Source organism: Pleurodeles waltl, chromosome 9, assembly GCF_031143425.1.
Source record: "Pleurodeles waltl isolate 20211129_DDA chromosome 9, aPleWal1.hap1.20221129, whole genome shotgun sequence".
NCBI lineage: Eukaryota > Metazoa > Chordata > Amphibia > Caudata > Salamandridae > Pleurodeles > Pleurodeles waltl.
The window spans coordinates 228,489,159-228,515,692 of NC_090448.1; the positions used below are offsets into that span (position 1 = coordinate 228,489,159).

A 26,534-nucleotide genomic window follows, 5' to 3' on the forward strand; every position below is an offset into this window, starting at 1 on the left:
TGGCTCGTACATCTGGAAGGAGATCGGGCTACCTCGCCAACACAGAGCCTGGGATCTCTACCTCCCCAGTGACAAGTGCGACGATGCGCGGCTGTGATTCTATTGCGACTAAGGATGGCCTGACAACCTTTCTTTCACCCATCGTTGCCCGATCTTGGCTAACCCTGATTTTGTACCTGGGCCGCACCAAGAGGAATTTGATCAATTTCAGGAGGGTGGCTGTAAATGTCTGGAATCCCTCTACGACACCTCAGGGATCATCCTCTTCAACCAACTAAAAGTGACTACTCCCTGGAGGATTCGGACCACGTCTAATACCTCCAGCTCTGCTACTAAACCTCTGGCTTAGAGACACGTACAGGACAGGAACAGCAGTTGTTTCCCTTCAAGCACTGGATTATTCTTAAGTCTGGTGATAAGCGCCTCATTTCTGACCTCTACGTCCTGCTGGGAGGGGATATGTCTCTAGCCAAATCCAAAGGGCAGCTGAGGTGGAACGCGGAAGTGGGTAGAACTCTCTCCACCAAAGAATGGGATGATATTTTTTAGAGGGTACACCACACAGCACATAACATGGCTAGCACTGAATCTGCCTACAAGATCGTTTCTTATTGGTGCTTAACCCCCCAAGATTACAGAAATGGGTACCAGAGCATCACAGGAATGCTGAGGGGGTGAAGCAATATGGGAACCCTGTTACACCTACTATGGCATTGCCCAAAGCTCACTCGCTATTGGGACCAAGTCCTCAATGACACTGACAGCACCTTTGCAACTTCCATCCCGAGATTCCTGGTCTACACTATCCTAGGGCTCCCAAATTCACTGACATACCCCCTACACTCACGCATGGGCAGACAGATGGCCCTGGCTTTGAAGCTGCCCACCAGTTCATACTCTCAAATTGGGGTTCCGATAAAACCCTGACCACACTTCGTGGTTATGCGGGCTGTGGTTTTATATTTGGTATGTAGAAATTGGCCTTGGCTGTAGAATCATATAGTCTCCTATACATCAACATGTGGTCGCCCTTCATACACCTACTTTCACTGGAGTTTCAGAAGCTGACTTGCCCGTCCTACCTGCGCCTCCTCTGCTTGATCCCTGATGTAATGTAACACCCGGAATACCGGTGGGAGGTACAGGGGGCTTTATCCATCAGCCCCTACAGCCTGACTTAATTCACTGCTTTATTATTGATCGCTACACTACACATGAGGGGAGACGGCTGAGAGGTTTGGGGTTGCTTGCTTTTTCGTTGGTTTTGGTACGTTGATTAATATGCCTATCATGCTCTGCTAGCCCTTGGGGTTGTAGAGAGTATGCTGTGTTTTGTTGCTAAAGGCAATGATACTCCTAATAAAAAATGGTTAACTAAACTGCAGAAGAGGTATGTGCATAATGTCTTTAATTGAAAACTATCTATTATGAACGTAGCTTCTTGAAAAGGATAGGGTTTCCTGATAATACACATTAACCAGCGGGCACAAGTTCACTAGTAGGTGAAAATATGTGGTCCCTCCCACATCTGACCTCCTCCCCACATCTGTTTCTGACAAGATGGGCTTCCAATTTGACTCTGGACACTGGGAAACATTTACCCATTTCTCAGTGTAAACCCTCCGTAACATGGTAACCGATTGGCCAACCCCAATTGGATTGCCACCTCCAAATAGACATTATTCTTCAGGGACATTTTGGTTGTAGGCTGCTGCAATATTTAACCACAAAACAATAGGAAGTGCTAAAAATGGTGGCTGATTTGGAGACTGGAATTTTCTAGAGGTTTGGCCACAGTTTTTCATTGATTACAAGCAAGCTTGTCCCATACGAAATGCTTCACACCATCATCTTAGTAGGTCACAACCAACCTTGGAAGAGGTGAGAAGAAGATGATGAGGCTGTCTATTTGCTGTCTGCTGGCCTGCTGGAAAAAGACTGAGGAAACTTGCTTCTTCCTGTACTATCTCTTTGAAGGTGCTCTCAGGAGCAGACAAAGTTGTAGCCTTATAGCATAAGAGAGAATAAAGGCTAAAGAAATGGGCTCCTCTGTGGAAAATCAAAAAGACCAAATGGGAGTGAACTGTTCTGGACTGTGCTGGAATAAGCTGGTGAACCTGCCTCCCACTTCTGAACTGCAGCCTGGACCGTATGAGCTTCCCCTGGCTTTTCAGGAGCTGTAGGCCTTGTCATAACGACGTTTTCCAGTATCTTCAACAGCAGGCACTTAGTCACCTCTTCCACCTCTGGAAGCGTTCTTAAAATAGGAGCAACCTTTAGCAGCCAAGACCTACAGGTTTGTCCCTCTCTGAGCATTTTGGAAGCCTGAAGTTATAGAAGGCTGCTGTAATAAAGTATCTGACTTTGTGGATACCTCAATAGCTACAGCATCCAGCACTGCCCAACTGGAAGACTTCAAGCTTCAAAAATGAGTGTCTGAATGTACAATTTAAATCCGGGGAATCACAGACACATTATCCCAGCAGTGAAGTGACCTTAGTGGATACATTTTTCAAGGTTGTCCTGTTTAGAGGTTTTGGAGCTAAACCTCAAAGTTTCAGTGGGACCCTGAAAAATGTATCTCCGACTGAGGAATCTTCTCCAGCTACAGCATCCTGCTCTGCCTTGTTAGAGAATGTGGACTTCTGCAAAAAAAGATTAAGGGGGTCATTCTGACTCCCGCCGGCGGCAGTAACCGCACGCCCGGCGGGAGCCGCCGAATGACCGCGGCGGTCATTCTGAGTTTCCCGCTGGGCTGGCGGGCGATCGCCAGAAGGCCGCCCGCCCAGCGGGAAACCCCCTTCCACAAGGATGCCGGCTCCGAATGGAGCCGGCGGAGTGGAAGGGGTGCGACTGGTGCAGTTGCACCCGTCGCGATTTTCTGAAAATCTATGTGGGGCCCTGTTAGGGGGCCCCACGACACCCGTTCCCGCCAGCCAGGTTCTGGCGGTGAAAACCGCCAGAACCAGGCTGGCGGTGAAAACCGCCAGAACCAGGCTGGCGGGAAGGGGGTCGGAATCCCCATGGCGGCGCTGCTTGCAGCGCCGCCGTGGAGGATTCCCTGGGGCAGCGGGAAACCGGCGGGACACCGCCGGTTTCCCGTTTCTGACCGTGGCTGTACCGCTGCGGTCAGAATGCCCATGGAAGCACCGCCAGCCTGTTGTCGGTGCTTCCGCGGTCGTTGGCCCTGGCGGTCCATGACCGCCAGGGTCAGAATGACCCCCTAAGTCTGACAGGGTACTTCATCACAAGCATGACAGATATCATGTCTGCCTTATTGTAAGTGCATAGCTTATGACACTTGTGATAAAGCAGACAGGATAGCTATCATGTTTGTGATGGAGTAACGCATCTGTCAAACTCTAAATCAGGATATAAATCTAATGGTAAAACGTTTGACGTGTGCAACCCACTAGAAATAATAACCTTTGAGAAGTTCCCATCTTTTTTGCTGAAGATATTGTCTGGAGATGCTTAAATACTTAACACCTGTTTCTTTCCGAAAAGCCTGCTGCTTCAGACCACTGTTACCAGTGGTTTACTCAACTAAACTAATTTTTGACCTAGGAAGATACTAGATCCATAATTTAGTGGGGCCTTTACTCGCAAATTAGTAATCCAGAAACTCACATCAATATAATTTCACAGTGGTGCTGAAGACATGCGCTTTATGTTGCAGGTTTGTTTTTTCCATTGTTTGGCTGGGGATTCACACAAAGTGGTCAGAGCAACTCATAACACAAGCATGAATGACATTTGTTATTGTTTAAAAAGTTACTAACCATCCACATCCTTCAACTTCTTCTTGGTGCAGCTGTTGCGGATTGCTTCCTCCAGGGTGCCATAGTCAATGTGCTCCTCTTGGATTTTTGGGAACAGGTCAGATACTATTCCATTAAAAAGCTTCAAGTCATCTTGAAGGAACTTAGGCACATTGACATCACGAATAGCCCTCAAACATATCAGCTCCTGCAAAGAGATTAGAGTCAGACTATAAAAGGATATGGCTCTCCTTTTTCTGAATTGTTTCAGTCTTTCCTAATTAGGTCAGTGTTTTTTCATCATCTCTCAAATCACTCCATACATCAATTTTCCAATAACCATTCTATGAAGCAAATCTTTATCTATCTGGTAACCAACACCAGAAATCAATTATGGTAATGTAAGTAAACATCATAAGCATCTCAGATCCACACTAACTGAGTCTTGAGATGCATAAAGTACATTTTGCAGTGAAAGTACACCTTGGGGAAATTAAGAAGGACTACTTCTAAATGAAATACAATGAACAAATACATCAAGCAATTACCTAAAATACCAAACATTTATGCAATTACCACAATGAGGTCCACGTCTGTTGGATCTGGGCCTTTCTTGCAGGATTATTCCCAAACCCTTTGCCTTCTTCCTATTTTTTCTGAACTAGTTGTGTTGGCTTTAGGACTCTGGGCACTTTACCACTGCTAATCAGTGCTAAAGTGCATATCCTCTCTGTCTAAAATGTATTGGTGATTGGTTTATCCATGATTGGCATATTTGATTTACTAAGTCCCCAGAATAGTGCATAAGGTGTGTCCGGAGCCTGGAAATTAAATGCTAATAGTGGGCCTCCAGCAATGAATGTACCAGCCACATGAGGAGCCCTGCAAACATGTTTCAGCCCTACCGTTGCAGTGCCTGTGTGCAGATTTACACTGCCATGTCGACCTCGCAAGTGCAACTACTTGCCAGGCCCAAACCTTCCTTTTTACTACACGTAAGTCACCCCTACAGTAGACCCAGGTCAATCCCATAGGCAGGGTGCGGTGTATTAAAAGCTAGGACATGTACTGGTGTGTTTTACATGTCCTGATTGAGAAATACTGCTAAATTCAGTGTTCACTACTGCAAGGCCTACCTCTCCCATAGGGTAACTAAGGACATTGCCTTGAAATATATTTTAAGTGTCATTTCCCATTGGGAACAGATAGAGATTTGGAGTTTGGGGTCTCTGGATTCTGAATTTGAAAAATACATCTTTTGGTGAAGTTAGTTCTTGAATTGCAATTTTGAAAGTGCCACTTTGAAAAAATAGACATCTTCTTGCTTAACCATTCTGTGCCTTTGACTGTCTTCTGAATACATGTCTGGATCAGGATGACAGTTGGGCTGTTTGTGTATTTACTCTAGAGTCACACAAATGGAGCAGAGGTGCGCACTTCATGTCCTGAGCTAGAGTGGCAGGAGGAGCTGACAGTTGCACCTGAATAGAGGAATGTCTGTCCTCACACAAAGCAGTCTCCAACCCCCTGGAGTGTGTCTGGGGCCTGGGCAGGGAAAGCCAGGGAATTGTGCACTACAAAGATGTCTCTTGGAAGTTTGCCTACTTCAAAGACAGAAATGGGTATAAGTACTTGACCTCTGAAACCACAGAGTTAGAATCCTTCTGGACTGAGAACATTCTGCCAAGAAGATGAGATGGATGCTGTAGGAGGAACTGCCACTCTGACTGTTGCTTTGCTGTGCTGGCCTGCTGCTTGCTGCTACTGTCCTGGAAGTGAAAGGTCTGGAGTTTGCTTTCTATATTCTGTTTCCAAAGGTTCTCCAAGGGCTTGGACTGAGCTTGCCTCCTGTTAAGAAGTCTCAGGGACATCAAAGAATTCATCTGCCAGCACCTGTGTTCTCTTGCTGAGAGTCTTGACTTGCCAAGTGGTGCCAAATCCAGTTCCTGGGCTCTTGGGAGTGAGTTCTGGTGCAACCAAGAAGGAACCAAGCACATCAACTCCAGAGCAACTTTGGAACCGGCACCACTGTGTTGTTTGACAAATTAAGGATTCTACTAATAACAGAGACAATGACAACTGCAGCAAACGCATGCTGCTTAAAGTATTTCAAATAACTCCAAATAGAATGTTAAGAAATCCACCAGGAAAATTAAAAACACCATTGAAAAATGTGAAGGGTACAACATTAAAAGACTGATGTTGGCGCGTTGGCGAGGAGGTTATGAGGACTCTGCTGACATCACATTGGTGGACGACATCGATACGGAGTTGCACGATGCCCTCTTTCGACGTGCAAACATGCTACGGGAAAAAAGTTTCCGGATCCAGGTTCAATCCTTGGGAGGATTCTAAAGTAAGGTATCTGTGGCTAGATGACTCTACCAGAGTTACTTACCTTCTATAACGCATTATCTGGAAGAGACAGGATCTACACGCAGATTCCTTACTTTGGAATCTTCCACAGGTGTGACCCTGGATCTGGAAACATTTTTCCCATAGCACATCTGGGCATCGGAAGAGGGTGTCGCCCGACTCCCTATTGACATCGTCCACGAGATGTGACATCAGCGGAATCCGCATTACCCACTCACCAACTTCAGTTTCTTCCAGGACTATTTTCCACGCTCAAACATGGAACCACATATAGAAAGTGCCTATTGAAACATTGTGCTAGAACAAAAGACACCTGTAAGGAAATGCCTCCTTGGCATGGTTACCCCCTGACTTTTTGCCTTTGCTGATGCCAAGTTATGATTTGAAAGTGTGCTGAGGCATGCTAACCAGGCCTGGCACCAGTGTTCTTTCCCTAACCTGTACCTTTGTTTCCACAATTGGCACACCCTGGCATCCAGGTAAGTCCCCTGTAACTGGTACCCTGGTACCAAGGGCCCTGATGCCAGGGAAGGTCTCTAAGGGCTGCAGCATGTCTTATGCCACCCTGGAGACCCCTCACTCAGCACAGACACACTGCTTGCCAGCTTGTGTGTGCTGGTGGGGAGAAAATGACTAAGTCGACATGGCACTCCCCTCAGGGTGCCATGCCAACCTCACACTGCCGATAGGCATAAATAAGTCACCCCTCTAGCAGGCCTTACAGCCCTAAGGCAGGGTGCACTATACCATAGGTGAGGGCATAAGTGCATGAGCACTATGCCCCTACAGTGTCTAAGCAAAACCTTAGACATTGTAAGTGCAGGGTAGCCATAAGAGTATATGATCTGGGAGTCTGTCATGCACGAACTCCACAGCACCATAATGGCTACACTGAAAACTGTGAAGTTTGGTATCAAACTTCTCAGCACAATAAATGCACACTGATGCCAGTGTACATTTTATTGTGAAATACACCCCAGAGGGCATCTTAGAGATGCCCCCTGAAACCATACCTGACTTCCAGTGTGGGCTGACTAGTTTTAGCAGCCTGCCACACACCAGACATGTTGCTGGCCACATGGGGAGAGTGCCTTTGACGCTCTGTGGCTAGTAACAAAGCCTGTAATGGGTGGAGGTGTTTCTCACCTCCCCCTGCAGGAACAGTAACACCTGGCGGTGAGCCTCAAAGGCTCACCCCCTTTGTTACAGCACCCCAGGGCACTCCAGCTAGTGGAGTTGCCCACCCCCTCCGGCCACGGCCCCACTTTTGGCAGCAAGGCCAGAGGAGATAATGAGAAAAACAAGGAGTCACTGGCCAGTCAGGACAGCCCCTAAGGTGTCCTGAGGTGACTCTGACTTTTTATAGGGATGTGTCCCCCTCCCCTCAGGGAGGAGGCACAAAGAGGGTGTAGCCACCCTCAGGGCTAGTAGCCATTGGCTACTAAACCCCCAGACCTAAACACACCGCTAAATCGAGTATTTAGGGGCTCCCAGAACCTAGGTAACTAGATTCCTGCAACCTAAGACAAAGAAGGTCTGCTGACCTGAAAGCCCTGCAGAGAAGACGGAGACACCAACTGCTTTGGTCCCAGCTCTACCGGCCTGTCTCCCCACTTCAAGAAAAACTACAACAGCGATGCGTTCCACAGGGTCCAGCGACCTCTGAAGCCTCAGAGGACTACCCTGCATCTAAAAGGACCAAGAACTCCCGAGGACAGCGGCTCTGCTCCAAACAAGAAACATCTTTGCAACAAAGAAACAACTTTGAAAGAACACGTTTCCCGCCGGAAGCGTGAAACTATGTACTCTGCACCTGACGCCCCGGCTCGACTTGTGGAGAAACAACACTACAGGGAGGACTCCCCGGCGACTGGGAACCCGTGAGTAGCCAGAGTTGACCCCCCCTGAGCCCCCACAGCGACGCCTGCAGAGGGAATCCAAAGGCTCCCCCTGACCGCGACTGCCTGCTTCAAAGAACCCGATGCCTGGTAAAGACACTGCACCCGCAGCCCCCAGGACCTGGAGGATCCGACCTCTAGTGCAGAAGCAAACCCCAGGTGGCCATCTCCCTTGACCAGGTGGTGGCTAACCCGAGGAGCCCCCCCCCCCTTGCCTGCCTGCTTCGCTGAAGAGACCCCTGGGTCTCCCATTGAACTCCATTGCAAACCCGACGCCTGTTTGCACTCTGCACCCGGCCGCCCCCGTGCCGCTGAGGGTGTACTTTTTGTGCTGACTTGTGTCCCCCCCAGTGCCCTACAAAACCCCCCTGGTCTGCCCTCCGAAGACGCGGGTACTTACCTGCTGGCAGACTGGAACCGGGGCCACCCCCTTCTCCATTGAAGCCTATGCGTTTTGGGCACCACTTTGACCTCTGCACCTGACCGGCCCTGAGCTGCTGGTGTGGTAACTTTGGGGTTGCTCTGAACCCCCAATGGTGGGCTACCTTGGACCCAACTTTGAACCCTGTAGGTGGTTTACTTACCTGCAAAACTAACAAACACTTACCTCCCCCAGTAACTGTTGAAAATTGCAGTGTCCAGTTTTAAAATAGCTTATTGCCATTTTGTGAAAACTGTATATGCTATTTTGCTAATTCAAAGTTCCTAAGTGAAATACCTTTCATTTAAAGTATTGTTTGTAAATCTTGAACCTGTGGTTCTTAAAATAAACTAAGAAAATATATTTTTCTATATAAAAACCTATTGGCCTGGAATTGTCTGAGTGTGTGTTCCCCATTTATTGCCTGTGTGTGTACAACAAATGCTTAACACTACCCTCTGATAAGCCTACTGCTCGACCACACTACCACAAAATAGAGCATTAGAATTATATATTTTTGCCACTATCTTACCTCTAAGGGGAACCCTTGGACTCTGTGCATGCTATTTCTTACTTTGAAATAGTACATACAGAGCCAACTTCCTACAACACCCCTGTGTCAAATAATCTCCAAATTCTTAATTCAAGGTGTTGATTTCCACAACAAAATCATTGACAACAAAGAAGACTCAGTTCACAAAGAGGGGAGGATGGGAGGGTTGTTAAGGTATCTGCTGCTAGATCCTGCCTCTACCAGAAAATGTGTTATTGATGGTAAGTAATTTGTTCATCTAATAGACATCTAGCTGCAGATTCCTTACTTTAAATTCAGATACCAAAGTTATAGAAACCCGGAGGAGGGACTGAGAACTAAGAACTTCAAAAAGTCTCTAGGTATCACAAAACCAGTGTAGAACAAGAGAAAAAGACCAGACAATCATAATAATTAAAGTGAGCAATAATATACTCTACAACATCAAAACGTGTAGAAGGAATCACAGGTAAATAAAACCATAAGGCATGAGAAACATGGAAATGAGCTCATCCATGTTAATATGATAAATGTGTGTCAGAAGTGACCCAACAATATTGAGAGTATCTAACCTGAAGAAAACTGGTCTAGCACAATAGAAATAGACTGTGCATGCATAAAAATACCTATGAGGAAACTGTGAAAATGACTGCAGTAAGAAAAAGTCAACAAAACATTAAGCGAATGGAGATAGCATCATTCATGATTGAGACCATTAAAATTCTGTCTCTAGAACAAAAACGGTCTAAAACAATTTAAAAAGACCAGCATCCATAATAATTTCGGTGAGCCCTAGCATATTTCACAGCGTAAAAACTTGTCGAGGAACCACGCTTAAGAAGTCATAAACATTCAAAAACATGGAATACAGAAAATCCTTGGTAATATGACCAATCAGTGTTAGAGGTAAATTAACAAAATGTATATCAAGCTACTTGCTCCCTTAATGGGTGCAAACCCAGGAACAAACACCCCATCAATACTGTAGAAAGGACCACAGCAATGACATCATAAAGATAAAGAAAACATGGGTAAGAAACACTACCCATGACCGTGGGACAGTATTGCCAAATGAGCTAGTGAAGATGAATCTATTTGTTCTTGTATGTAGACAAAAACTGCATGTTCTATCCTGTTGGAAGACAGAGCAACATAACATGCCATTGAGCAATACCTCTTGACATGTAGAGGTATACCATAACCAGATTTACACTTTAAGACACACATAGAATGTTTTTCTCTTGAAAGAAAACATACAATTGCCCTCTTTAAAAAGAAGTAGAAGACAACAATAGCAACCCGGGAAAAGTAACTAGAGATGATAAAAACATCTTAAAGATATTATCAATATATATGCATAGTGACATAGGAATTTAATAAACAAAAGCTTTGTAATGACTTACGAAATATATTTCATTTATGATTTATATATATATATATATATATATATATATATATATATATATTTTTTTTTTTTCACACACACACATATATATAATTTAAGGCTGAATAAAACAGCAAGTATGAAAAAGGAACTTTGATAGTGAGGCAGAAACCAAGGTGAGTATGTGATTTTTCTAATGACTCATCCACAGATAAACGAGGAAAGTTGTCAATATTGCAAAAAAGAAAATTTACAAGAGTCTGAAATAAAAAGAATTAGTCAATTTTTGTATATTCCGTCTCAAAGTGTGAACCCAACCTACAAGAACTAGAGTTAGGTAACAAAGAAAACAGATGTATCTAGATGAGACACATACCTAACCTCCTCATGCACAACAGATACGAACATCTTCATAGAGAAGGAAAAGTACCCCTGAAGAGGGTAAAACCCTTAATAGAGGAAGGAACTCTCAAATGCATAATCAAAAGCGAACAGAAAACTCCTAAAGATTGAATAATAATAATTATTCTATACAAAAGTGTGAACAGAATCTACATAGAGATACGTCCCAATGAAGACCTATGATAACCTGACATAAGCAAGGAAAAATAAAGAAAAATGTTCGAAAAAATGTCTGCACCAAAGTGTAGAAAGTCCATCAAACTGTGGTGGTTATCTGATATAAAACCTTTAAGACCAAAACAAGGAAAGTCTTAAGGTCCCCAAGATGATACTTTCTGCCTTCTAATGTATCAAATCTACCAAAACTAGAAAAAATGATACTACCATATCATAGGTAAAAGTAAAATGCACACAACAATTAGTGTACATCAACAGCTACCTTGTTTGACAGTGCAAGACGGACCTAGTAAAGAGACACCCTTAGTGCTGTATAAACTTAATAAAGAAACCTCTTTGAACAGAGATTAAACAGTATGCTGACACTCCCAAAGAGCTGTTAACATTACAAGTTCCCTGTAAGGGATTCTAGGATAAATTTATGATCTCACAGGTTAGAAAAATAACTCTGCAAAGGGAGCAACTCTGTACCCCCAAATGAAGGTGTAATAGCCCACAAACTAAGGAATCCCAATTGTGGATATATATATGAATACTCACCGAGCATACAAGTAAATACAAGTGAAGGTATCAACTCTTAAGCACAAGCTCTTCTTCAGAGTCAGCAACATAACCTTTATATCAGGTATATTAAAAAGAGATAAACCTCCAAGAAGCTGTTATTGACAAACATGAAGTGGAAAGCCACCACTTCTACACCAAGTAATAACAATAATGAAAGTAACTTTGGAACATCAGGCATGAAAAGCACCATAGGGTCCCAGAGTAATATAGACCCCAATAATCTACCCATGACAATTTAAGGAAAAATAACACCTGCCGAAAGCAGGAACACCCACTGGGTGCCACCATTAGGTGGAACAGACATAGAACTGAAAAAGCCTCACGTCAATACCAAAACGTGGCTCATCTGTGAAATAAATAAAGACAAATAACCCCCTACAGCCAGTACAGGAGGTAACCACTATTTCAAAGGGCAGAGAGGAACCAAGCTAATTTGCTGTTCCACCCCTACTCTCAATAAAACGCCTTACAGCAGAGGCAGCCTGTGCACCAAATAAATGGGCACCATCAAACGGCATGTCAATCAATGTGACTTGAACTGCCTTAACGGTACGGTAGCAGGTGCAGCAACATAGGTTGACTGAGGAAGCCATTGCCCAACCCACAAAGTCAGTAGTATCTTTACCACAGCAAATGATTAGTTTAGCTTCTTGCTGGCCATCCTGGATCATAGGGGTGAGAGTGCTCCTGATTTCATCCAGAATCATAGGCAAGATGTTTGCCACTGAGTCACAAAATGAATGAGAGAAACGTCCAAGAACATCCAAGAGCGTAAAGCAGTACTTGTGGAGGGAAAAATATGTCTGCCACAGATGTCTAGATTCCTGGAATCTCTATTGGATGGGAGAAGTGGGAGAGACTCAATATCGTGGGAGGCCAAGGCGGCCTGTACCACTAAACTTTGTTGAGTAGGATGTCTTAGCAGACAAGCCGGATCACCAGGGCAGGTTGGTGCCTGTAAGTTATAGACTGATCAACAGGGGCCCCTGCATCAGACTTAGCCCAAGCTCCCAACAAAATGTCATGTAGGGCTTCACTGTGAGGAAGCACTGTTTGGCCTTGATGAATGAGATCAATTAAAGGATCCGAAGTTAATTCCACTGAAGGAAGTGTTAGATTCACAACTAAAGCAACCCTTCTCAGCATGTAAGCAAGAGAGGAGCTTGCTTCCATAGCAAGTAATAAGGGAAAGTAGGACTGAGGATGGGGAAGAGTCCAAGCCACTAGCCGCAGCAAGTCAACCATCCAGCTATCCTCTCTATGAGGTTGATGAATATTCAACTCCTCTACCGCCTCTCCACCATGGCCCTCAAAAGGATAAAAATGAGGGGACTCCTCAGAATGTGGAGGAAGATCAGGGATTACCGGCATGAGAGGTGCCGTATCCGACATAACCCATTGTCAAGAAGGTGAATCCTAGACATCGATTTTGACTTCAGACAGAGATGGATTCGACTTCGATCCGCACAGTCAGCGGAGTCCCTGGAGTCAGCTGACCGAATATGGGTGCCGAAGGTGGAAACCTCGAAGGGCTGTGCACCAGGGCTGTAACAGCTTCATCAACTGTAGCTGAAAACCTAACTGAAGCAGAGGGCAAACCTGCTTACATGGACACAGTCAAGGCACTTTGCACCTTCTAGAGGAACACAGCCGCTCCAGAGGAAGGTCTGACTAACCGTTACCGGATCCACATTGCAAATGCAGAAACTAAGGAACTGATACTGGGGCATCGGCAAAGGGGTTATATGGACTTTGCTGATGTCACATCCAGTGGACCGCATCGATACGAAGTTGCGCAATGCCCTCTTCCGATGTGCAGATGTGCTATGGGAAAAAAAATGTCTGGATTCAGGGTCGCTCCTGGGGAAGATTCTAAATTAAAGAATCTGTGGCTAGATGTCTCTGTAAAATAACACAAATTAAAACTGTTTCAAAATCTAAGAAGAACAAGGCACGGAAATGAGGCACTAAGCTGGTGTATAGACATATATTTGAGCTACATGCATGCTTAACCAGGGCTATTCATGTGCACCTAACACTAAAAAACAACTGCAATCAACTACCATTTCTTTAAATGGACTCACGTTCACCTTCTCTTTAATACCTACTTTTACATCTTGATAAGTGTTACAAATGTGTGATAAGGATAAGTTACTTACCTGTAAATCCGAGTTCTCTTCCAGGGGTATCCTCATCAAAGTCATAAACATTGAATATTCCCGCCCTCGTGCGGGGACCCGGAGCATACGTAAAATACACACATGTATAAGTATGAAATATACACGAAAAATATATAGCATTTTTAGTAGACAATTTTCATACCAAACCCATATATACATGTGTACAACAGCAATTCAGACTACAATGATAAACAGGCTAAAATGCTTTATTTCTATGGAGTTTTTTTTGCTTTGTTTTTTTAAACACTCCCTTTCAAATTTACAAGAAGAAAAGACTTTCCAAAGACCCATAGCTGGGCCCAGGGTAAGAAGCAGTAGCAACACCAGTGAAAAAAGAGAAAAAAACTAAATTGAAAACAATGGAGCATTATTAGCCAATAGGCTGCATGCAGGTTAACACAGCAGAATCACAAAATTTGGCACCGTGCCTTTAAGACCCTGAGCACCTCCAGTATCCCACCATGCCTCAGGGGTGAAGGAGAGGTGAGAGTTGGTTCACAGTTAGGTCAGTACTTTTTTACGGTGACAACGTATCCAACAGATTAGAAAGATAGTCTGTCCTGCACTTCTAGGAGACTTGCGTCCGGGGAGGAGGGTGGGTTGTTTATGACTTTGACGAGGATACCCCTGGAAGAGACCTAGGATTACAGGTAAGTAACTTATCCTTCTCTTCCAGGGGATCCTCATCAATAGTCATAAACATTGAATAGATTAGCAAGCCCATCCCTTATCTCTGCGGACTGTCTAATAGAAGCGCAGGAAAGGATATACACTATACAAACAAATTTCTCAGAGACGCTTGCCCAACTTGAGCGTCTGCTCTGGCATCTGAGTCCAAACAGTAATACCTAGTAAATGTATGTACAGACTTCCATGTAGCAGCCTTACAAATTTCAGAGATTGGAACATTATTAAGGAGAGCAGCAGTAGCCGCTTTTCCTCTTGTCGAATGAGCCTTAGGCCTAGCCAATAACTGTTTGTTAGCCAATTGATATGCAGTAACAATACATGAAACTATCCATCTAGACATGGTTCGTTTAGAGGCTGCATCGCCTGTTCTCATATGACCGTAATTTACAAATAGGTGGTAAGATCGTCTAATCAATTTTGTCTTATCCAAGTAAAATTTTAGCACTCTTATCAAATCCAGAGAGTACAAAGCTTTCTCCGCCGGGGTATCCGGATTGGGGGAAAAAGTCGGTAGTGAAATAGTCTGATTAAAGTGAAAATCCGACACCACCTTCGGTAAGAATGATGGATGAGTTTGTAGAACCACTCTATTTTCATGGAAAACCCTGTACGGTTCCTTGGAGGACAAAGCCTGAATTTCACTGACCTGCCTCGCCAAAGTAATGGCTATGAGAAAAGCTGTCTTCCACGTAAGGTGTTGTAAAGAAGTTTTGTGGATAGGTTCGAAAGGAGGGCCCATGAGTCTAGATAATACTATGTTTAGTTCCCATGGAGGCGAGGGTTTTCAAATGGGTGGAAAAACCTTCTAAGAAATCCTTGACTACTGGTTTTGTAAAAAAGGATTCCTGAGAAGGTGACTTACGATAGGCTGTAATGGCAGATAAATGTACCTTAATAGATGGCACTTGCAGACCCGATTTCGCCAGATGGAGCAGGTAAGACAATATGACCTCCTCCTGAGCCAGAATAGGATTCTTACCCTGCTGATGACACCATATGTAGAATCTCTTCCACTTGAACGCATAAGAGCACCTTGTGGAAGGCCGTCTGGACTCCTTTAAGATGTTCATGCATTCCTGCGAGAGTCCTAGATGCCCATACTGCAGGAATTCAGGAGCCATGCCGTCAAGCTCAGAGAGGGAAGGTTGGGGTGAAGTATCCTGCCTCCCAGCCTGCAAAGGAGATCCGGTCTGCACGGCAGTCTCTTGTGCGGTTGTTCCGATAGGTTGAGGAGATCCGTGTACCAGAACTGACGAGGCCATTGCGGGGCTATGAGAATCATTCTGGTGCTGGATCTGTATAGTTTGTTTATCACAGCTGGTATAAGGGTAATCGGTGGAAAGGCATAGAGAAATATCCCTGACCAGTCGATCAACAGGGCATTCCCTTGAGACCCCGGACGGTAGAACCTGGACGCAAAGAGATCTAACTGAGGCCGACCCCATTGCACGAAGATGTCTTCGGCGGCCTCGTTGTGAAGAACCCAATCGTGGGCGTCCTCGAGGGTTCTGCTAAGGAAGTCCGTCTCCACGTTTTGCCGTCCTGGGAGGTGAATTGCTGTCAGAGACATTCCCCTCGCTATGAGCCAATGCCAAATGGCGTGAGATTTGCGAGACAGGGGAAGGGATCTTGTCCCTCCTTGCTTGTTCAGATAATACATTGTCGTTGTGTTGTCCGTTTGTACGAGGAGAGATTTTCCCTGAATCGATGGAGCAAATGACTTGAGAGCCAGATGTATCGCCCTGAGCTCCAGCAGGTTGATATGGTACGCCCTTTCTTTGTTGGACCACAGGCCCTGAGCTTGAAGGGAACCCAGATGAGCTCCCCAGCCCTGAAGCGACGCATCCGTTACCAGAGTGTCGGACGGGATTGGCTGATGAAAAGGAACTCCCACTGACAGGTGATGTCTGTGCATCCACCATCGTAAGGATTGTCACGCTCCTACCGGAAGAAGCATTCTGTCCTCCCAGTGGCCTGTGTGTTGATTCCAGTTTTCCTCCAGAGCCTCTTGGAGAGGCCTCATATGCAATCTGGCGTTCGGGACAATGAAAATGCAAGAGGCCATGGAGCCCAACAGAGATGTCACCTGACGGGCCGTAGATGCGGGGGAACCCAGAAGGTCTTGACACTTCCTCCTTATTGATAACAGTCGCTCCTCCGAAGGATACACTCTTTCGAGCTCTGTATTCAGTATTGCTCCCAGGTAGTGGAGGGTTTGTGTTGAGATGAGGGTGGACTTTTGGAAGTTGACTTGTAGACCTAGAGATCGGAAAACACTGAGCACAATGTCCAGATGGTTTTTTGCCTGTTCCGGAGAGGAGGCTTTCACTAGCCAGTCGTCTAAGTATGGATAAATGAAGATTTTCTGCTTGCTTAAATGCGCCGCTACCGTTGCTACACATTTGGAGAATGCGTGAGGGGCAGATTTTAGGCCTAACGGGAGCACCTTGAACTGATAGTGTTGGGAGGCTACCACAAATCGTAGGAATTTCCGATGTTTGGGGAGGATCGGGATATGAAAATATGCATCTTGCAGATCTATGGAGCACATCCAGCCTCCTCGATGCAGTTGAGGGAAAATCTGGTGGAGAGCCAGCATCCTGAACTTTTGTTTCTTTATGTTTTCTTTATGTTCAGCAGCCTCAAGTCTAGAATCGGTTTGAAAACTCCTTCCCGACCCTTCTTTGCTACTAGAAAATAGCGGGAGTACACCCCCTTTCCTCTTTGTGCGACTGGAACTTTTTCTATTGCTTTTTTCTGTAACAGGGCACGAACCTCTTTGCGTAATAAGCTCATGTGAGCAGGACTGGATTTGGTTGGTGGCAAGTGAGGAGGAGGTTGGCGGAAAAGAAGAGAGTATCCACTCTCTACAATGTTCAGCACCCATTTGTCTTTTGTTATGCCATGCCACTAGTGAATGAACGCTGTGATACTTCCCCCAACTGGAGTGGTGTACGGTGTTAAGGGAAGCGAATCTTCATTGTTTTGCAGGGGCTTTGGGGGTAGACTGCTGAGGTCTGCTCGAACCTCGGTCTCTTGTGGCTTTACGAGACTGGAAGAGGGGGCTCCCTTGTTTCTGTTGTGGTCTCTGAGACCAATGAGGGGTTTGAACCCTCTGTTGGAACAGGCGCCTGTCGTAAGGCCTGTACCTTTGCCTGAAGTCTTTCCTCCTCTCGAGGCCCACTGCCCTCATGGTGTCAACCTCCGCCTTCATACGCGCCATCTCCTCATCCGTGTGGGTCCCAAATAGCGAGCTTCCGTTAAATGGAAGATTTAAGCTGCACTTCCTGTTTTAATCCTGTGAGTCGTAGCCAGGAAGATCTTCTCGCACAAACCCCATGCGCGTAACCATGTGCTGCCAAGTCTGCACCATCTGCTGCGGCACTGATGATCTGATAGGACACCAGACTTCCCTCCTGAAGGATCTCCTGAAAATCCTGTCTGTCCTCTCTAGGCAGCTTTTCTGCAAACCTGCTCAGTGAGTCCCAGAGTGAGCGATTGTATCTACCAAGGAGTGCGGAGGCGCTGGAGACCTTCATCATTGATGCCGCCGTGCCACACATCTTCCTCCCCAGAGAGTCCAGGTGTCTACTCTCCTTGTCCGGTGGAACCGTAGAGGATGACGCCACTGAATGTGTCTTATGGGCTGCGGCCAATATGACAGTCTGGTGGTGGATCAGCCCTGAGAAACAAAGGATTTTGATCAGGTGCCTTGTATTTCTTTAAGATCCTAGCAGGAGCTGAACGGAGGTTTGCTGGTGTTAAAAAAGTCTCCATGGTTGGCTGTAGAAGACCAGGCACCAGCGGTAACAATTTCTTTGAAACCGCCCTGTGTTGCAAGGTTTCAAAGATAACTGACGAGGAGGTTGAAGGCTCTGGGACCTCAATATTCAGCTTTTGTGCCCCCCTGAGAAGCACCTTGTTGAAAGTTGTGATGTCGTCCACTGGGGAAACTCTAGCTGGTGGAGAATCCGTTAGAGTCGGGGAGTACCCTCTTACTAAAGACCCCGACGATGTGGACCAAGGAGACCTTCTGTGACGGCGCAATCTTGATCTTGATCTTCTCTGGGAGCGTGACCTGCTTCTAGATCTTGTTATAGTGCACCGAGGTCTAGTGGCAGACTGGCGAGACGCAGAATGAGCCCGTTCTGTATGCGCTGTCGGCGATGGTGTCCTCGGGAGAGAAGCCGACGGTGAGTACATTCAAGAGTATTGAGAGTCTGGAGAAGCAGGTGTTTTATTAAGACTCTCCAACCACCTTGGCAATAGGTTTATGGGCGAGATGTGCCCAGACGATGCGGCTCTCGACCGCCTCGACGATCCACTCCTTATGTAGACCCCTGGACTTGTTGGAGTGATGTTCTTATCAGCCGGTGGTAACCAACGCTCTTCTCCTTGCGAGATAGGCTGCACCTATGTCGACGTCGAAAGATGTACCGACGTCGAAGAGAGTACCGTGGGCTGCTCAGGTCTCGACATCGAGCACCTCGACGGTGACAGGTGGTCCCTTGAACGCGATCTGCTCGACGTCGTGTGCCTCGCTGTCGAGTGATGGGCCGCTGATGACGGAACTCTCTGTTCTCGCCGTTGAGGCGATCTCGACGTCATCTTCCGTGCCGTCGAGGGATGTGAGGCCTTCGACGGCGAATGAGCACGGCGGAGCTGGCTCGACGTCAATCGGTGGGTTGCCGTCAACGGAGATCTGCCCTTATGATGGCTATGTACCTTCGACGTCGTACCCATCAACGTTGGTCGGGTCGCTGTTGATGGCGATCTGTGACGATGCAACAGTGGCAGCGATGACGTCGACGGGGAACAGACAGGCACCTTCCTACCAGCTGACGACGATCTAGCCTGTCTCTCCTGAGAATGGCTTGTTGGCTGTCTGGGAAGTGAAGAGGACGATGTCTTTTGCCTCTCACGAAGACCATGAAGCCTGATTTTCTCTCTGTCCTTCAGAGTCCTTTTTGACATTTTCTTGCAGTGTCTGCAGGTGTCAGTGCAGTGGCTCTGAGGTAAACACACTATACAGAGAGAGTGTGGATCAGACTGGGCCTTCTTCCCACAGGAAGGGCACTTCACAAAAAGAGAAGGCATTTTCCCTTGACTCAGACAAAGGTGTAAAACGTCGAGTGAAGGTAGAAAAAATGCTGTTTTAAAAATATTTTTCTGTGAAAAACTCAGAAAAATTGAGAGCTCAATGCTCCAGGATCTTCTCAGAAGAAGCCAGAAAAAATAACTGACCTAACTGTGAACCAACTGTCACCTCTGCTTCACCCCTGAGGCATGGTGGGATACTGGTGATGCTCAGGGTCTTAAAGGCACGGTGCCAAATTTTGTGATTCTGCTGTGTTAACCTGCATGCAGCCTATTGGCTAATAATGCTCCATTGTTTTCAATGTAGTTTTTTCTCTTTTTTCACTGGTGTTGCTACTGCTTCTTTCCCTGGGCCCAGCTATGGGGCTTTGGAAAGTCTTTTCTTCTTGTAAATTTGAAAGGGAGTGTTTAAAAAAAAAAAAAACAATCCATAGAAATAAAGCATTTTAGCCTGTTTATCATTATAGTCTGCATTGCTGTTGTACACATGTATATATGGGTTTGGTATGAAAATTGTCTACTAAAAATGCTATATATTTTTTGTGTATATTTCATACTTATACATGTGTGTATTTTACGTATGCTCCGGGGTCCCCGCACGAGGGCGGGAATATTCAATGTTTATGACTATTGATGAGGATCCCCTGGAAAAGAATGTGAAGTAATGCATGAACACAAGTCATTATGGGGCAAGTATAATTTTAGATATTGATGTGGACTTTGCCTTGTTAAAGTCTAAGCAGACCTTGCTCATGGTGGGGTTTTGTTTATTGAAAAGGTAGGACAGGTTACCTCATTCATAGTGGGGTTTTCCCTCTTAAGGTTGCCAGCAGCTGAGATCACAGTCTTTACAGCTCTCATTCCAAAGTCATAATGGTCCTGCATCAGAAACCAACAGATAGAAATATTATTGGATGTTAGATATGCCAGACTTAAGAGGAGAACAGGGACATCTGATGTAGACACACACAGCAAATAATGAAACAGAAATACAGAGATACACTGAGATAAAAGACAGAGATACCTGCAAAACCTCAAATGGCAGCAGGCAGCTAATATGTGCGTAGACATTAAAGCACGAAATATAAATAAATAGCTTTTAGATAGCAGAAGAAAGTAAAAACAAGAGCAAGAGCAAAAGCAAAGTAGCTCTTAACTCGAGGAATGCAATTCGGAGAGGTCTTACCTGGGAACTAAGTTGTTCGGAAGAAAGTTTAAATGTAGTAGTAATTTTCTTGGACAGAACCTTTGCATTGTTGAACCCAAAGGAATAAAGAGAGATCTCTGCAATCATTGCATAATCCGGAACCATCATAGCAACTGGCCGAAACAGAGCCTATGGGAGCAAGTCAGAATTCCATTACTGTGGTAAGAAGTGATCTAACACTGAGTTTGGAAATAGCTCCTACTTTAATACTACCAACTTTAAAAAGACACATTATGTGATCTCAGAAACAAAATGATCTACCCTAGTCATATTTAAAGTAACTGTAATCAATGGTACTCAGGCACATGCACCAGTATTTTACAAAATAAACTGGAAAATGGTCTTGATGACATGTAGCACTTTCTAACTCTCCAAAATAAATATAAATCTAAATACATTTTTGATTTATTGTTTACAGCCAAGTATGAGAAAAAGATAGATGTCACGAAAAAAGAGCAGCAGAAGAATGAATTCCCCCTTTTAACTTCACAATGATATTGTGCTATCATGTAATTTAAAATACAATTACTATGCAGCATTCAGTCACACTGGGTGAGTGTTTGTGTGATAGCATGTGCCAGGAAATTAACATGCCAGTGGTAGCTAGAGCAGACCAGCGTGGTTAGAGTCTGATTTGAAGTTTGTGACCTGCGTGCAGCAGGGACTAAGGCAAGCATTAGTGTCTGTGGCAGGAGATAAGTGCCTTACTTAGTGCAAGAAGAGAGTGTCAGGGGTACACAGATTTGTGCGTCTGTATTTCCATGCATGTTTGAGAAAACAGATTCACGTGACTCAGCCTAGATACGTTTTCATGTCGGTCTGTGTCATTGAGTGTGCCTGGTGTGTTGTGTCATCTGGCAGTCGCCCTCCATAGTAGCAATCCTAGGCATTTTGTGTCCGATGGCATGCAGAGGTCATTTCTGAAACAATGGTAGTCACTACTGCCATAATTGTGGAAATCCTGGCATAAAGGTAATCCTTCTTGACATAGTTTTGGTATCTCTGACTTAACCATAGCCACGGATACCATAACAATCGAAATCCTTTAAATACTTTGAGAAACCTTTGTCGTAGTTGGACTCTCAGCTTTCTAAGCGAGACTTCTGGTTTAGGGATGACAGAACTTTTGTTTGAAGGCAACTATGCCAAACCCACAAAAAGTCACAACTGTCGGCCCAACCCTACTGGCTCACAAGCAGTACCTCACCAAAACCCCAAACAGTTAAAGGCGATTTCTGGCAGTATTATGCATGAACTCTAGAGTGCGACATCTCAGGGAAGTCGTGGTGGAAGGGAAGTTACCCTTTTTTCACATTAGCAATACGTCTCTGTCACACACAGGCAAAATAGGAAACGGAGGAATATTTTCAATAGGTTTATTGAAAAGACTACAATCTACGGTAAAAATGCATGAGCTGCAATGATTAAGATAATGAGTAATAAAAGAATCATGATTGTGAAGTTGAGAGTCGCGAATACAAAGACCCCCACCACCTTGCAATAAACATGAGATGTCAAATCCCTAGCATAGAGAACCTAATCTCTAACCTAATGAGAACTAGGTGTGATAAACCTAGTCTGCCAGTATCATGTCTCCCAACTATCGCTACCTAGGAATGAGGTCTCTAGGTCAGACTCCGTGGTGACACGAAGGCTGAGTTCTGCAGCGAGGTGACGTGCAGCATAGACGGCATATGTGGCATCTGGTAGGAATCCCTCTGATAATCTTGTAGGTGTGAGATGTATTTGTACAGATTTTGTAGGACCCCTGATGCAGGTATGTTCCCAAACAATCAATAAGGGGTCAGACTTGTGGCAGCAATTATGTAAACATTTCCCAACAAGTGTACATTACCTTCTTGTTACACATAAGTGAGAAAGATACATGATGTGAATACCTGCATACATCACTTGATTATGACACTGATAGTGACACCTTCACAGAGTGGCACTGATAATGCAAATCAAAACATTTCTCTAACTATAAACAATAGCAGCCATCTTAACAAAAAAATAATAATAAAGGGGCTGAGACAGAGCAAGCTAAGTAGGTTAAATGAGCATTGTAATGCCCTCACCCCGCCCAAAAAACAGCACAGTCTTTCTGTTCCCCCTGGGGAGCAGATGGGGCAATAGCCACCAGAGGGGGCAGAAAGCTCACTAGGCACCAGGGCTTTGTTTTAAATTCATCTAAGGTGTGGAGGCTGCCAGAATGGCCATTGTAGTAGCCCCACCTCTTCTCCCCCAAACAATCAGCACAGTCTTTCTGCCCCCTAGGGGCAACAAGGGGCAATAGACCCCAATCTGCTCCCCGGAGAGACAGATAGCCCACTTGGCACCAAGGATTTTTTTTTATTGAACAAGGGATGGGGGATGCCCAGATTGGACATTGCAGTGCCCCCACCCTTCCCCCAAAAAAATCAGCACAGCCTTTCTGCCCCTTGGGGGGCAGATGGGGTAACAGACCCCATCTGACACCCCCCAGAAAGCGCACTAGGCACCAGAGAGATAGCAGCTTTTAAATTGTGTGGAAAACCTAGGTGGGCAAAGCTGTGTTGCAGAGTTTTCATGGTAATGAAGTCTGATCTTGCCAACTTGTCCACTTCGCAATTTATTGATAATTTGGAGTCCATGGTAACTCCAAGGTTTCTTACTTCCTTAGACACTTTAGGAGGTGGATCCTGGTTGTGAGGCAAGGCGCAGAGTGGGTAATAATTATTCCAATTGCCACATGTCCGTATTTTAGTTTTGGAAGCATTAATTTGAAGTGGCTCCTTATCATCCACTGATCAATGGTTCTGAGGCAACTGAAGATTTTGAGTTCCCAATGTCTTTGGGGCTTTCCAGTTTAAGAAGTATTTGTGCATCATCTGCACAGTTATAGCAAGTGAGATGAAATTCATTGATCATTGCTGGCAATGATTTATAGATGCTGAAATGCAGGGGTGAGATGAGAGAGCCTTGCGGGTCCCGTGCTTTTGTGAAGTACAGTTTGGATGAAAAAGAGGGAGTATGGATTGCATTTGTCCTGTTTTGACGGCAGGATGTGACCCAAGACAGTCTCTCTATGCCAGCTTCATAGAGTCTTTGCATTAGAATGTCATGGTCAACTGTGTTGAAGGCAGTTGAAAGGTTCAAGAACAGTAGTGCAGGGACCCCGTTCCAGTGTACTGCGTTTTTAAGGTCGACCCAGGTGGTGATGAGGGCAAATTATGTGCCTCTTCCTAGATGGAATCCTGTTTGAAGTCAGAAAGTATGGTGTTATTTTCAGTAATTATAACATCTGGGCGAATAATGCTCTTTCTAACAGTTTGACCAGGAAAGGTCCCTTTGTAACAGGTCTGTAGTTGTGTGGGCCATGCGGATCCAGGTTTGTTTTCTTTAATAATGGGTGGATGTATGGCTTATTTAATTCATCTGGAAAGATTCCTGTGGTTAAAGAATTATTGATGATTTTTCTTACTGCTGTGGCAGTAGAGGTAGTTAAGATAAAGTCCCAGAAGATTTGTGGTGGACAGGGGTCAGAAGGGCAGCAGGCTGGCCTGTTTAATTTATCAGATCCATACACTGACTTTGTGATAGTTGTTTGAAAGAATGAGGAGGCTGGGTTAGCCGGCTCTTGGAGGGGATTGTTGGAAATGGGTTGATGCTTGTGGTTTTCATTTGTTTTAAATAGGAATCCAACATGTCGCTTTGGTTGCATAATGATTTGCCAGTTTGTCAGTAAAATCTTGAGTCATGGGATGAGTTCCTTTAGTACATTTAGGCTTCTTTATTTGCCCATTTGGCATTTTGAATTCTTTCTTTTTTGCATTTTTTATTGTTGACTTGTATATTCTGATTAGTTTGTGTGGATGAAATTTGTATTAATTGCTATTTGGTTTGAGCCGGGTGCATTGCAGCTTTGCAGTTTGTTGTTTTAGCTTGTTTAGTTCTGCATTCCTATAAGGTGCCTGTTTTCTTTTATCCCGTTTTGTTGTTCTTAGTGGTATTAGGATATTAAATGCTTCCTGAAGCCTCTCAAAGTTTTTCAACTGAATTTATTGTGTCAAGATATGTGTTGGAAATTAGTTGTGTTTCTAAATGTTTGAAATTGAGTTTGTTGCACGATTGACGGATGCATGTATGGCGGCCTTAGGGATGTTGATTTGTGGTGTTTTGAATTGAAAAGCTACCAGGTGACTGGTGCAATCCTTTAAAGGTAGTTAATTCTGGATTTGCAAAGATGACATATATGATGTGTCCAGCGAGGTCTGTAGGTTTGTGGATGATCTGATGTAGGTTCAGTGTCTCCAGGCAAATGACGATAGTTCTAAGAAGTGGCATATTAGGATTGTCAAACAATACTTTTAGATCACCAAGATGCATAAGTTGGTGTGTAGTTTCATAAGGTTTGAAACTGTGTGTAGAAATATGCCTGGGAACGTTGAAGTGCTAGGTGGTGGTCTGGAAAGTAGGAGGAAGTTACAGTAGGAAGCATTTGGTCAAGAAGGCCTCACAACCTGGTATGGAAATGTCATTAGCTTTGGTGAGATGTACTGTGTGCAGCCAAGGCCCAAAACTAAAGCCACTGTAAATACTGCTTTTTGATCTCTTAAAAGCATCATTGTTTCTAGGCAAGAACAAGTGCTACATACACTTTCTAAACACAATTGAAATCACAAAGCAGATTTATCTTTCCCTTAAACATGCTCTGGTTAGCCTATGGGGGGTTGTGAGGAAGCGTTGCAGGAACCTGGAGAAAGGGAAATGCTGCACCAGCGTGGAAGGGAAGCTATGCAGGGACCTCAAGGAAATGTGCACAGCAGTAACCTGGGGGTATTTCACTGAAGCACTGGCAAAGCCAATAGCTCTGGCGTTAAAAGTGAATGCCCTGTGACTGAGTCACAATTTTGTGCACCTGGTTGTACAGATTGGCGAGAGCATTTATTGATGGACATGTGAGGTTATGGATGACAGAATGGTTGAGTAACTGAGTGCATAGATGGATTAGTGTATAAATATATACAGTGATTGGTGCATGGCTGAGTGTGTGGATAGATGAAGGATGAGGTAAAACATGGATGAATGATGGTGAGGTGTGGGTGCTGGGGATGATGACTTAGTAGCATAAGGAGTGAGTGCATAGTTGGCTAAGGAAGAGTGCTGGTGGAGAGTGTACTTCCAGTGGCCTAACAGGATGTTCTCCCCTCCCACTGCTATTGTATTCACCCACCGCTGTTGTATTCACCCACCGATGTAGTAGTGCCCAGTCACTTGTCCATTACAATCACACGCCTTTCATTCCTCACCACCCATTTTCTCATTTGTGCGTTCACTCACTCAGACGCCCATACAACCATACAAATGCCAAAACTCACTCAGACGCCCATACAACCATACAAATGCCAAAACCATTGAAGCAATATCTCCAGATAGAAAAAAGGCAGACCTGTCCACTTTGTCTGTGCTAGTTTGTTTGTATGTAATTCTGCTTTCATTACAAATATTTATTTTAATAACCCTCTTGGGTAGCTTCAATACCTCAATACAACCGCATACTAACTGTTCTCTTTGACAGAAATAGACAGACTGTTACTATACAGACACCACAGTCAGAACCCCTTTCAGAAAGCCACAGGGCAAGCAGAGGTCACCGGGTCAAAATGTGTGGGCTGAGGCCTTTTTTTCCTGATGTCCTGGGGACCAACTTACTTAGGATTCAGAGCACATGTGCCAAGTATCCCTTCAGCAATTGACTCTCAGGAATAGTGTGGTCCGAGCAGTCCAAGGCTCCCTCCAGGGGAGGTAGATACTGGGGCGTGAACACGGACTCAACATGCACACAATAGCAGTAAATTATTAT

General features: G+C 44.9%; 1 protein-coding gene across 1 annotated transcript in view; it reads right to left on the bottom strand.

Annotated features, from left to right (window-relative positions):
• DNAH1 (dynein axonemal heavy chain 1) overlaps window positions 1-26,534 on the bottom strand; it is an 827,745-nt gene that overhangs the window by 383,754 nt on the left and 417,457 nt on the right. The window contains exons 32-34 of the mRNA XM_069206595.1: window positions 20,669-20,818; window positions 20,275-20,361; window positions 3,783-3,969 (exon numbers count right to left, since the gene is read on the bottom strand). Of these exons, the coding sequence (XP_069062696.1) occupies window positions 3,783-3,969; window positions 20,275-20,361; window positions 20,669-20,818 (424 nt within the window). The remainder of the gene's footprint in view (window positions 1-3,782; window positions 3,970-20,274; window positions 20,362-20,668; window positions 20,819-26,534) is intronic.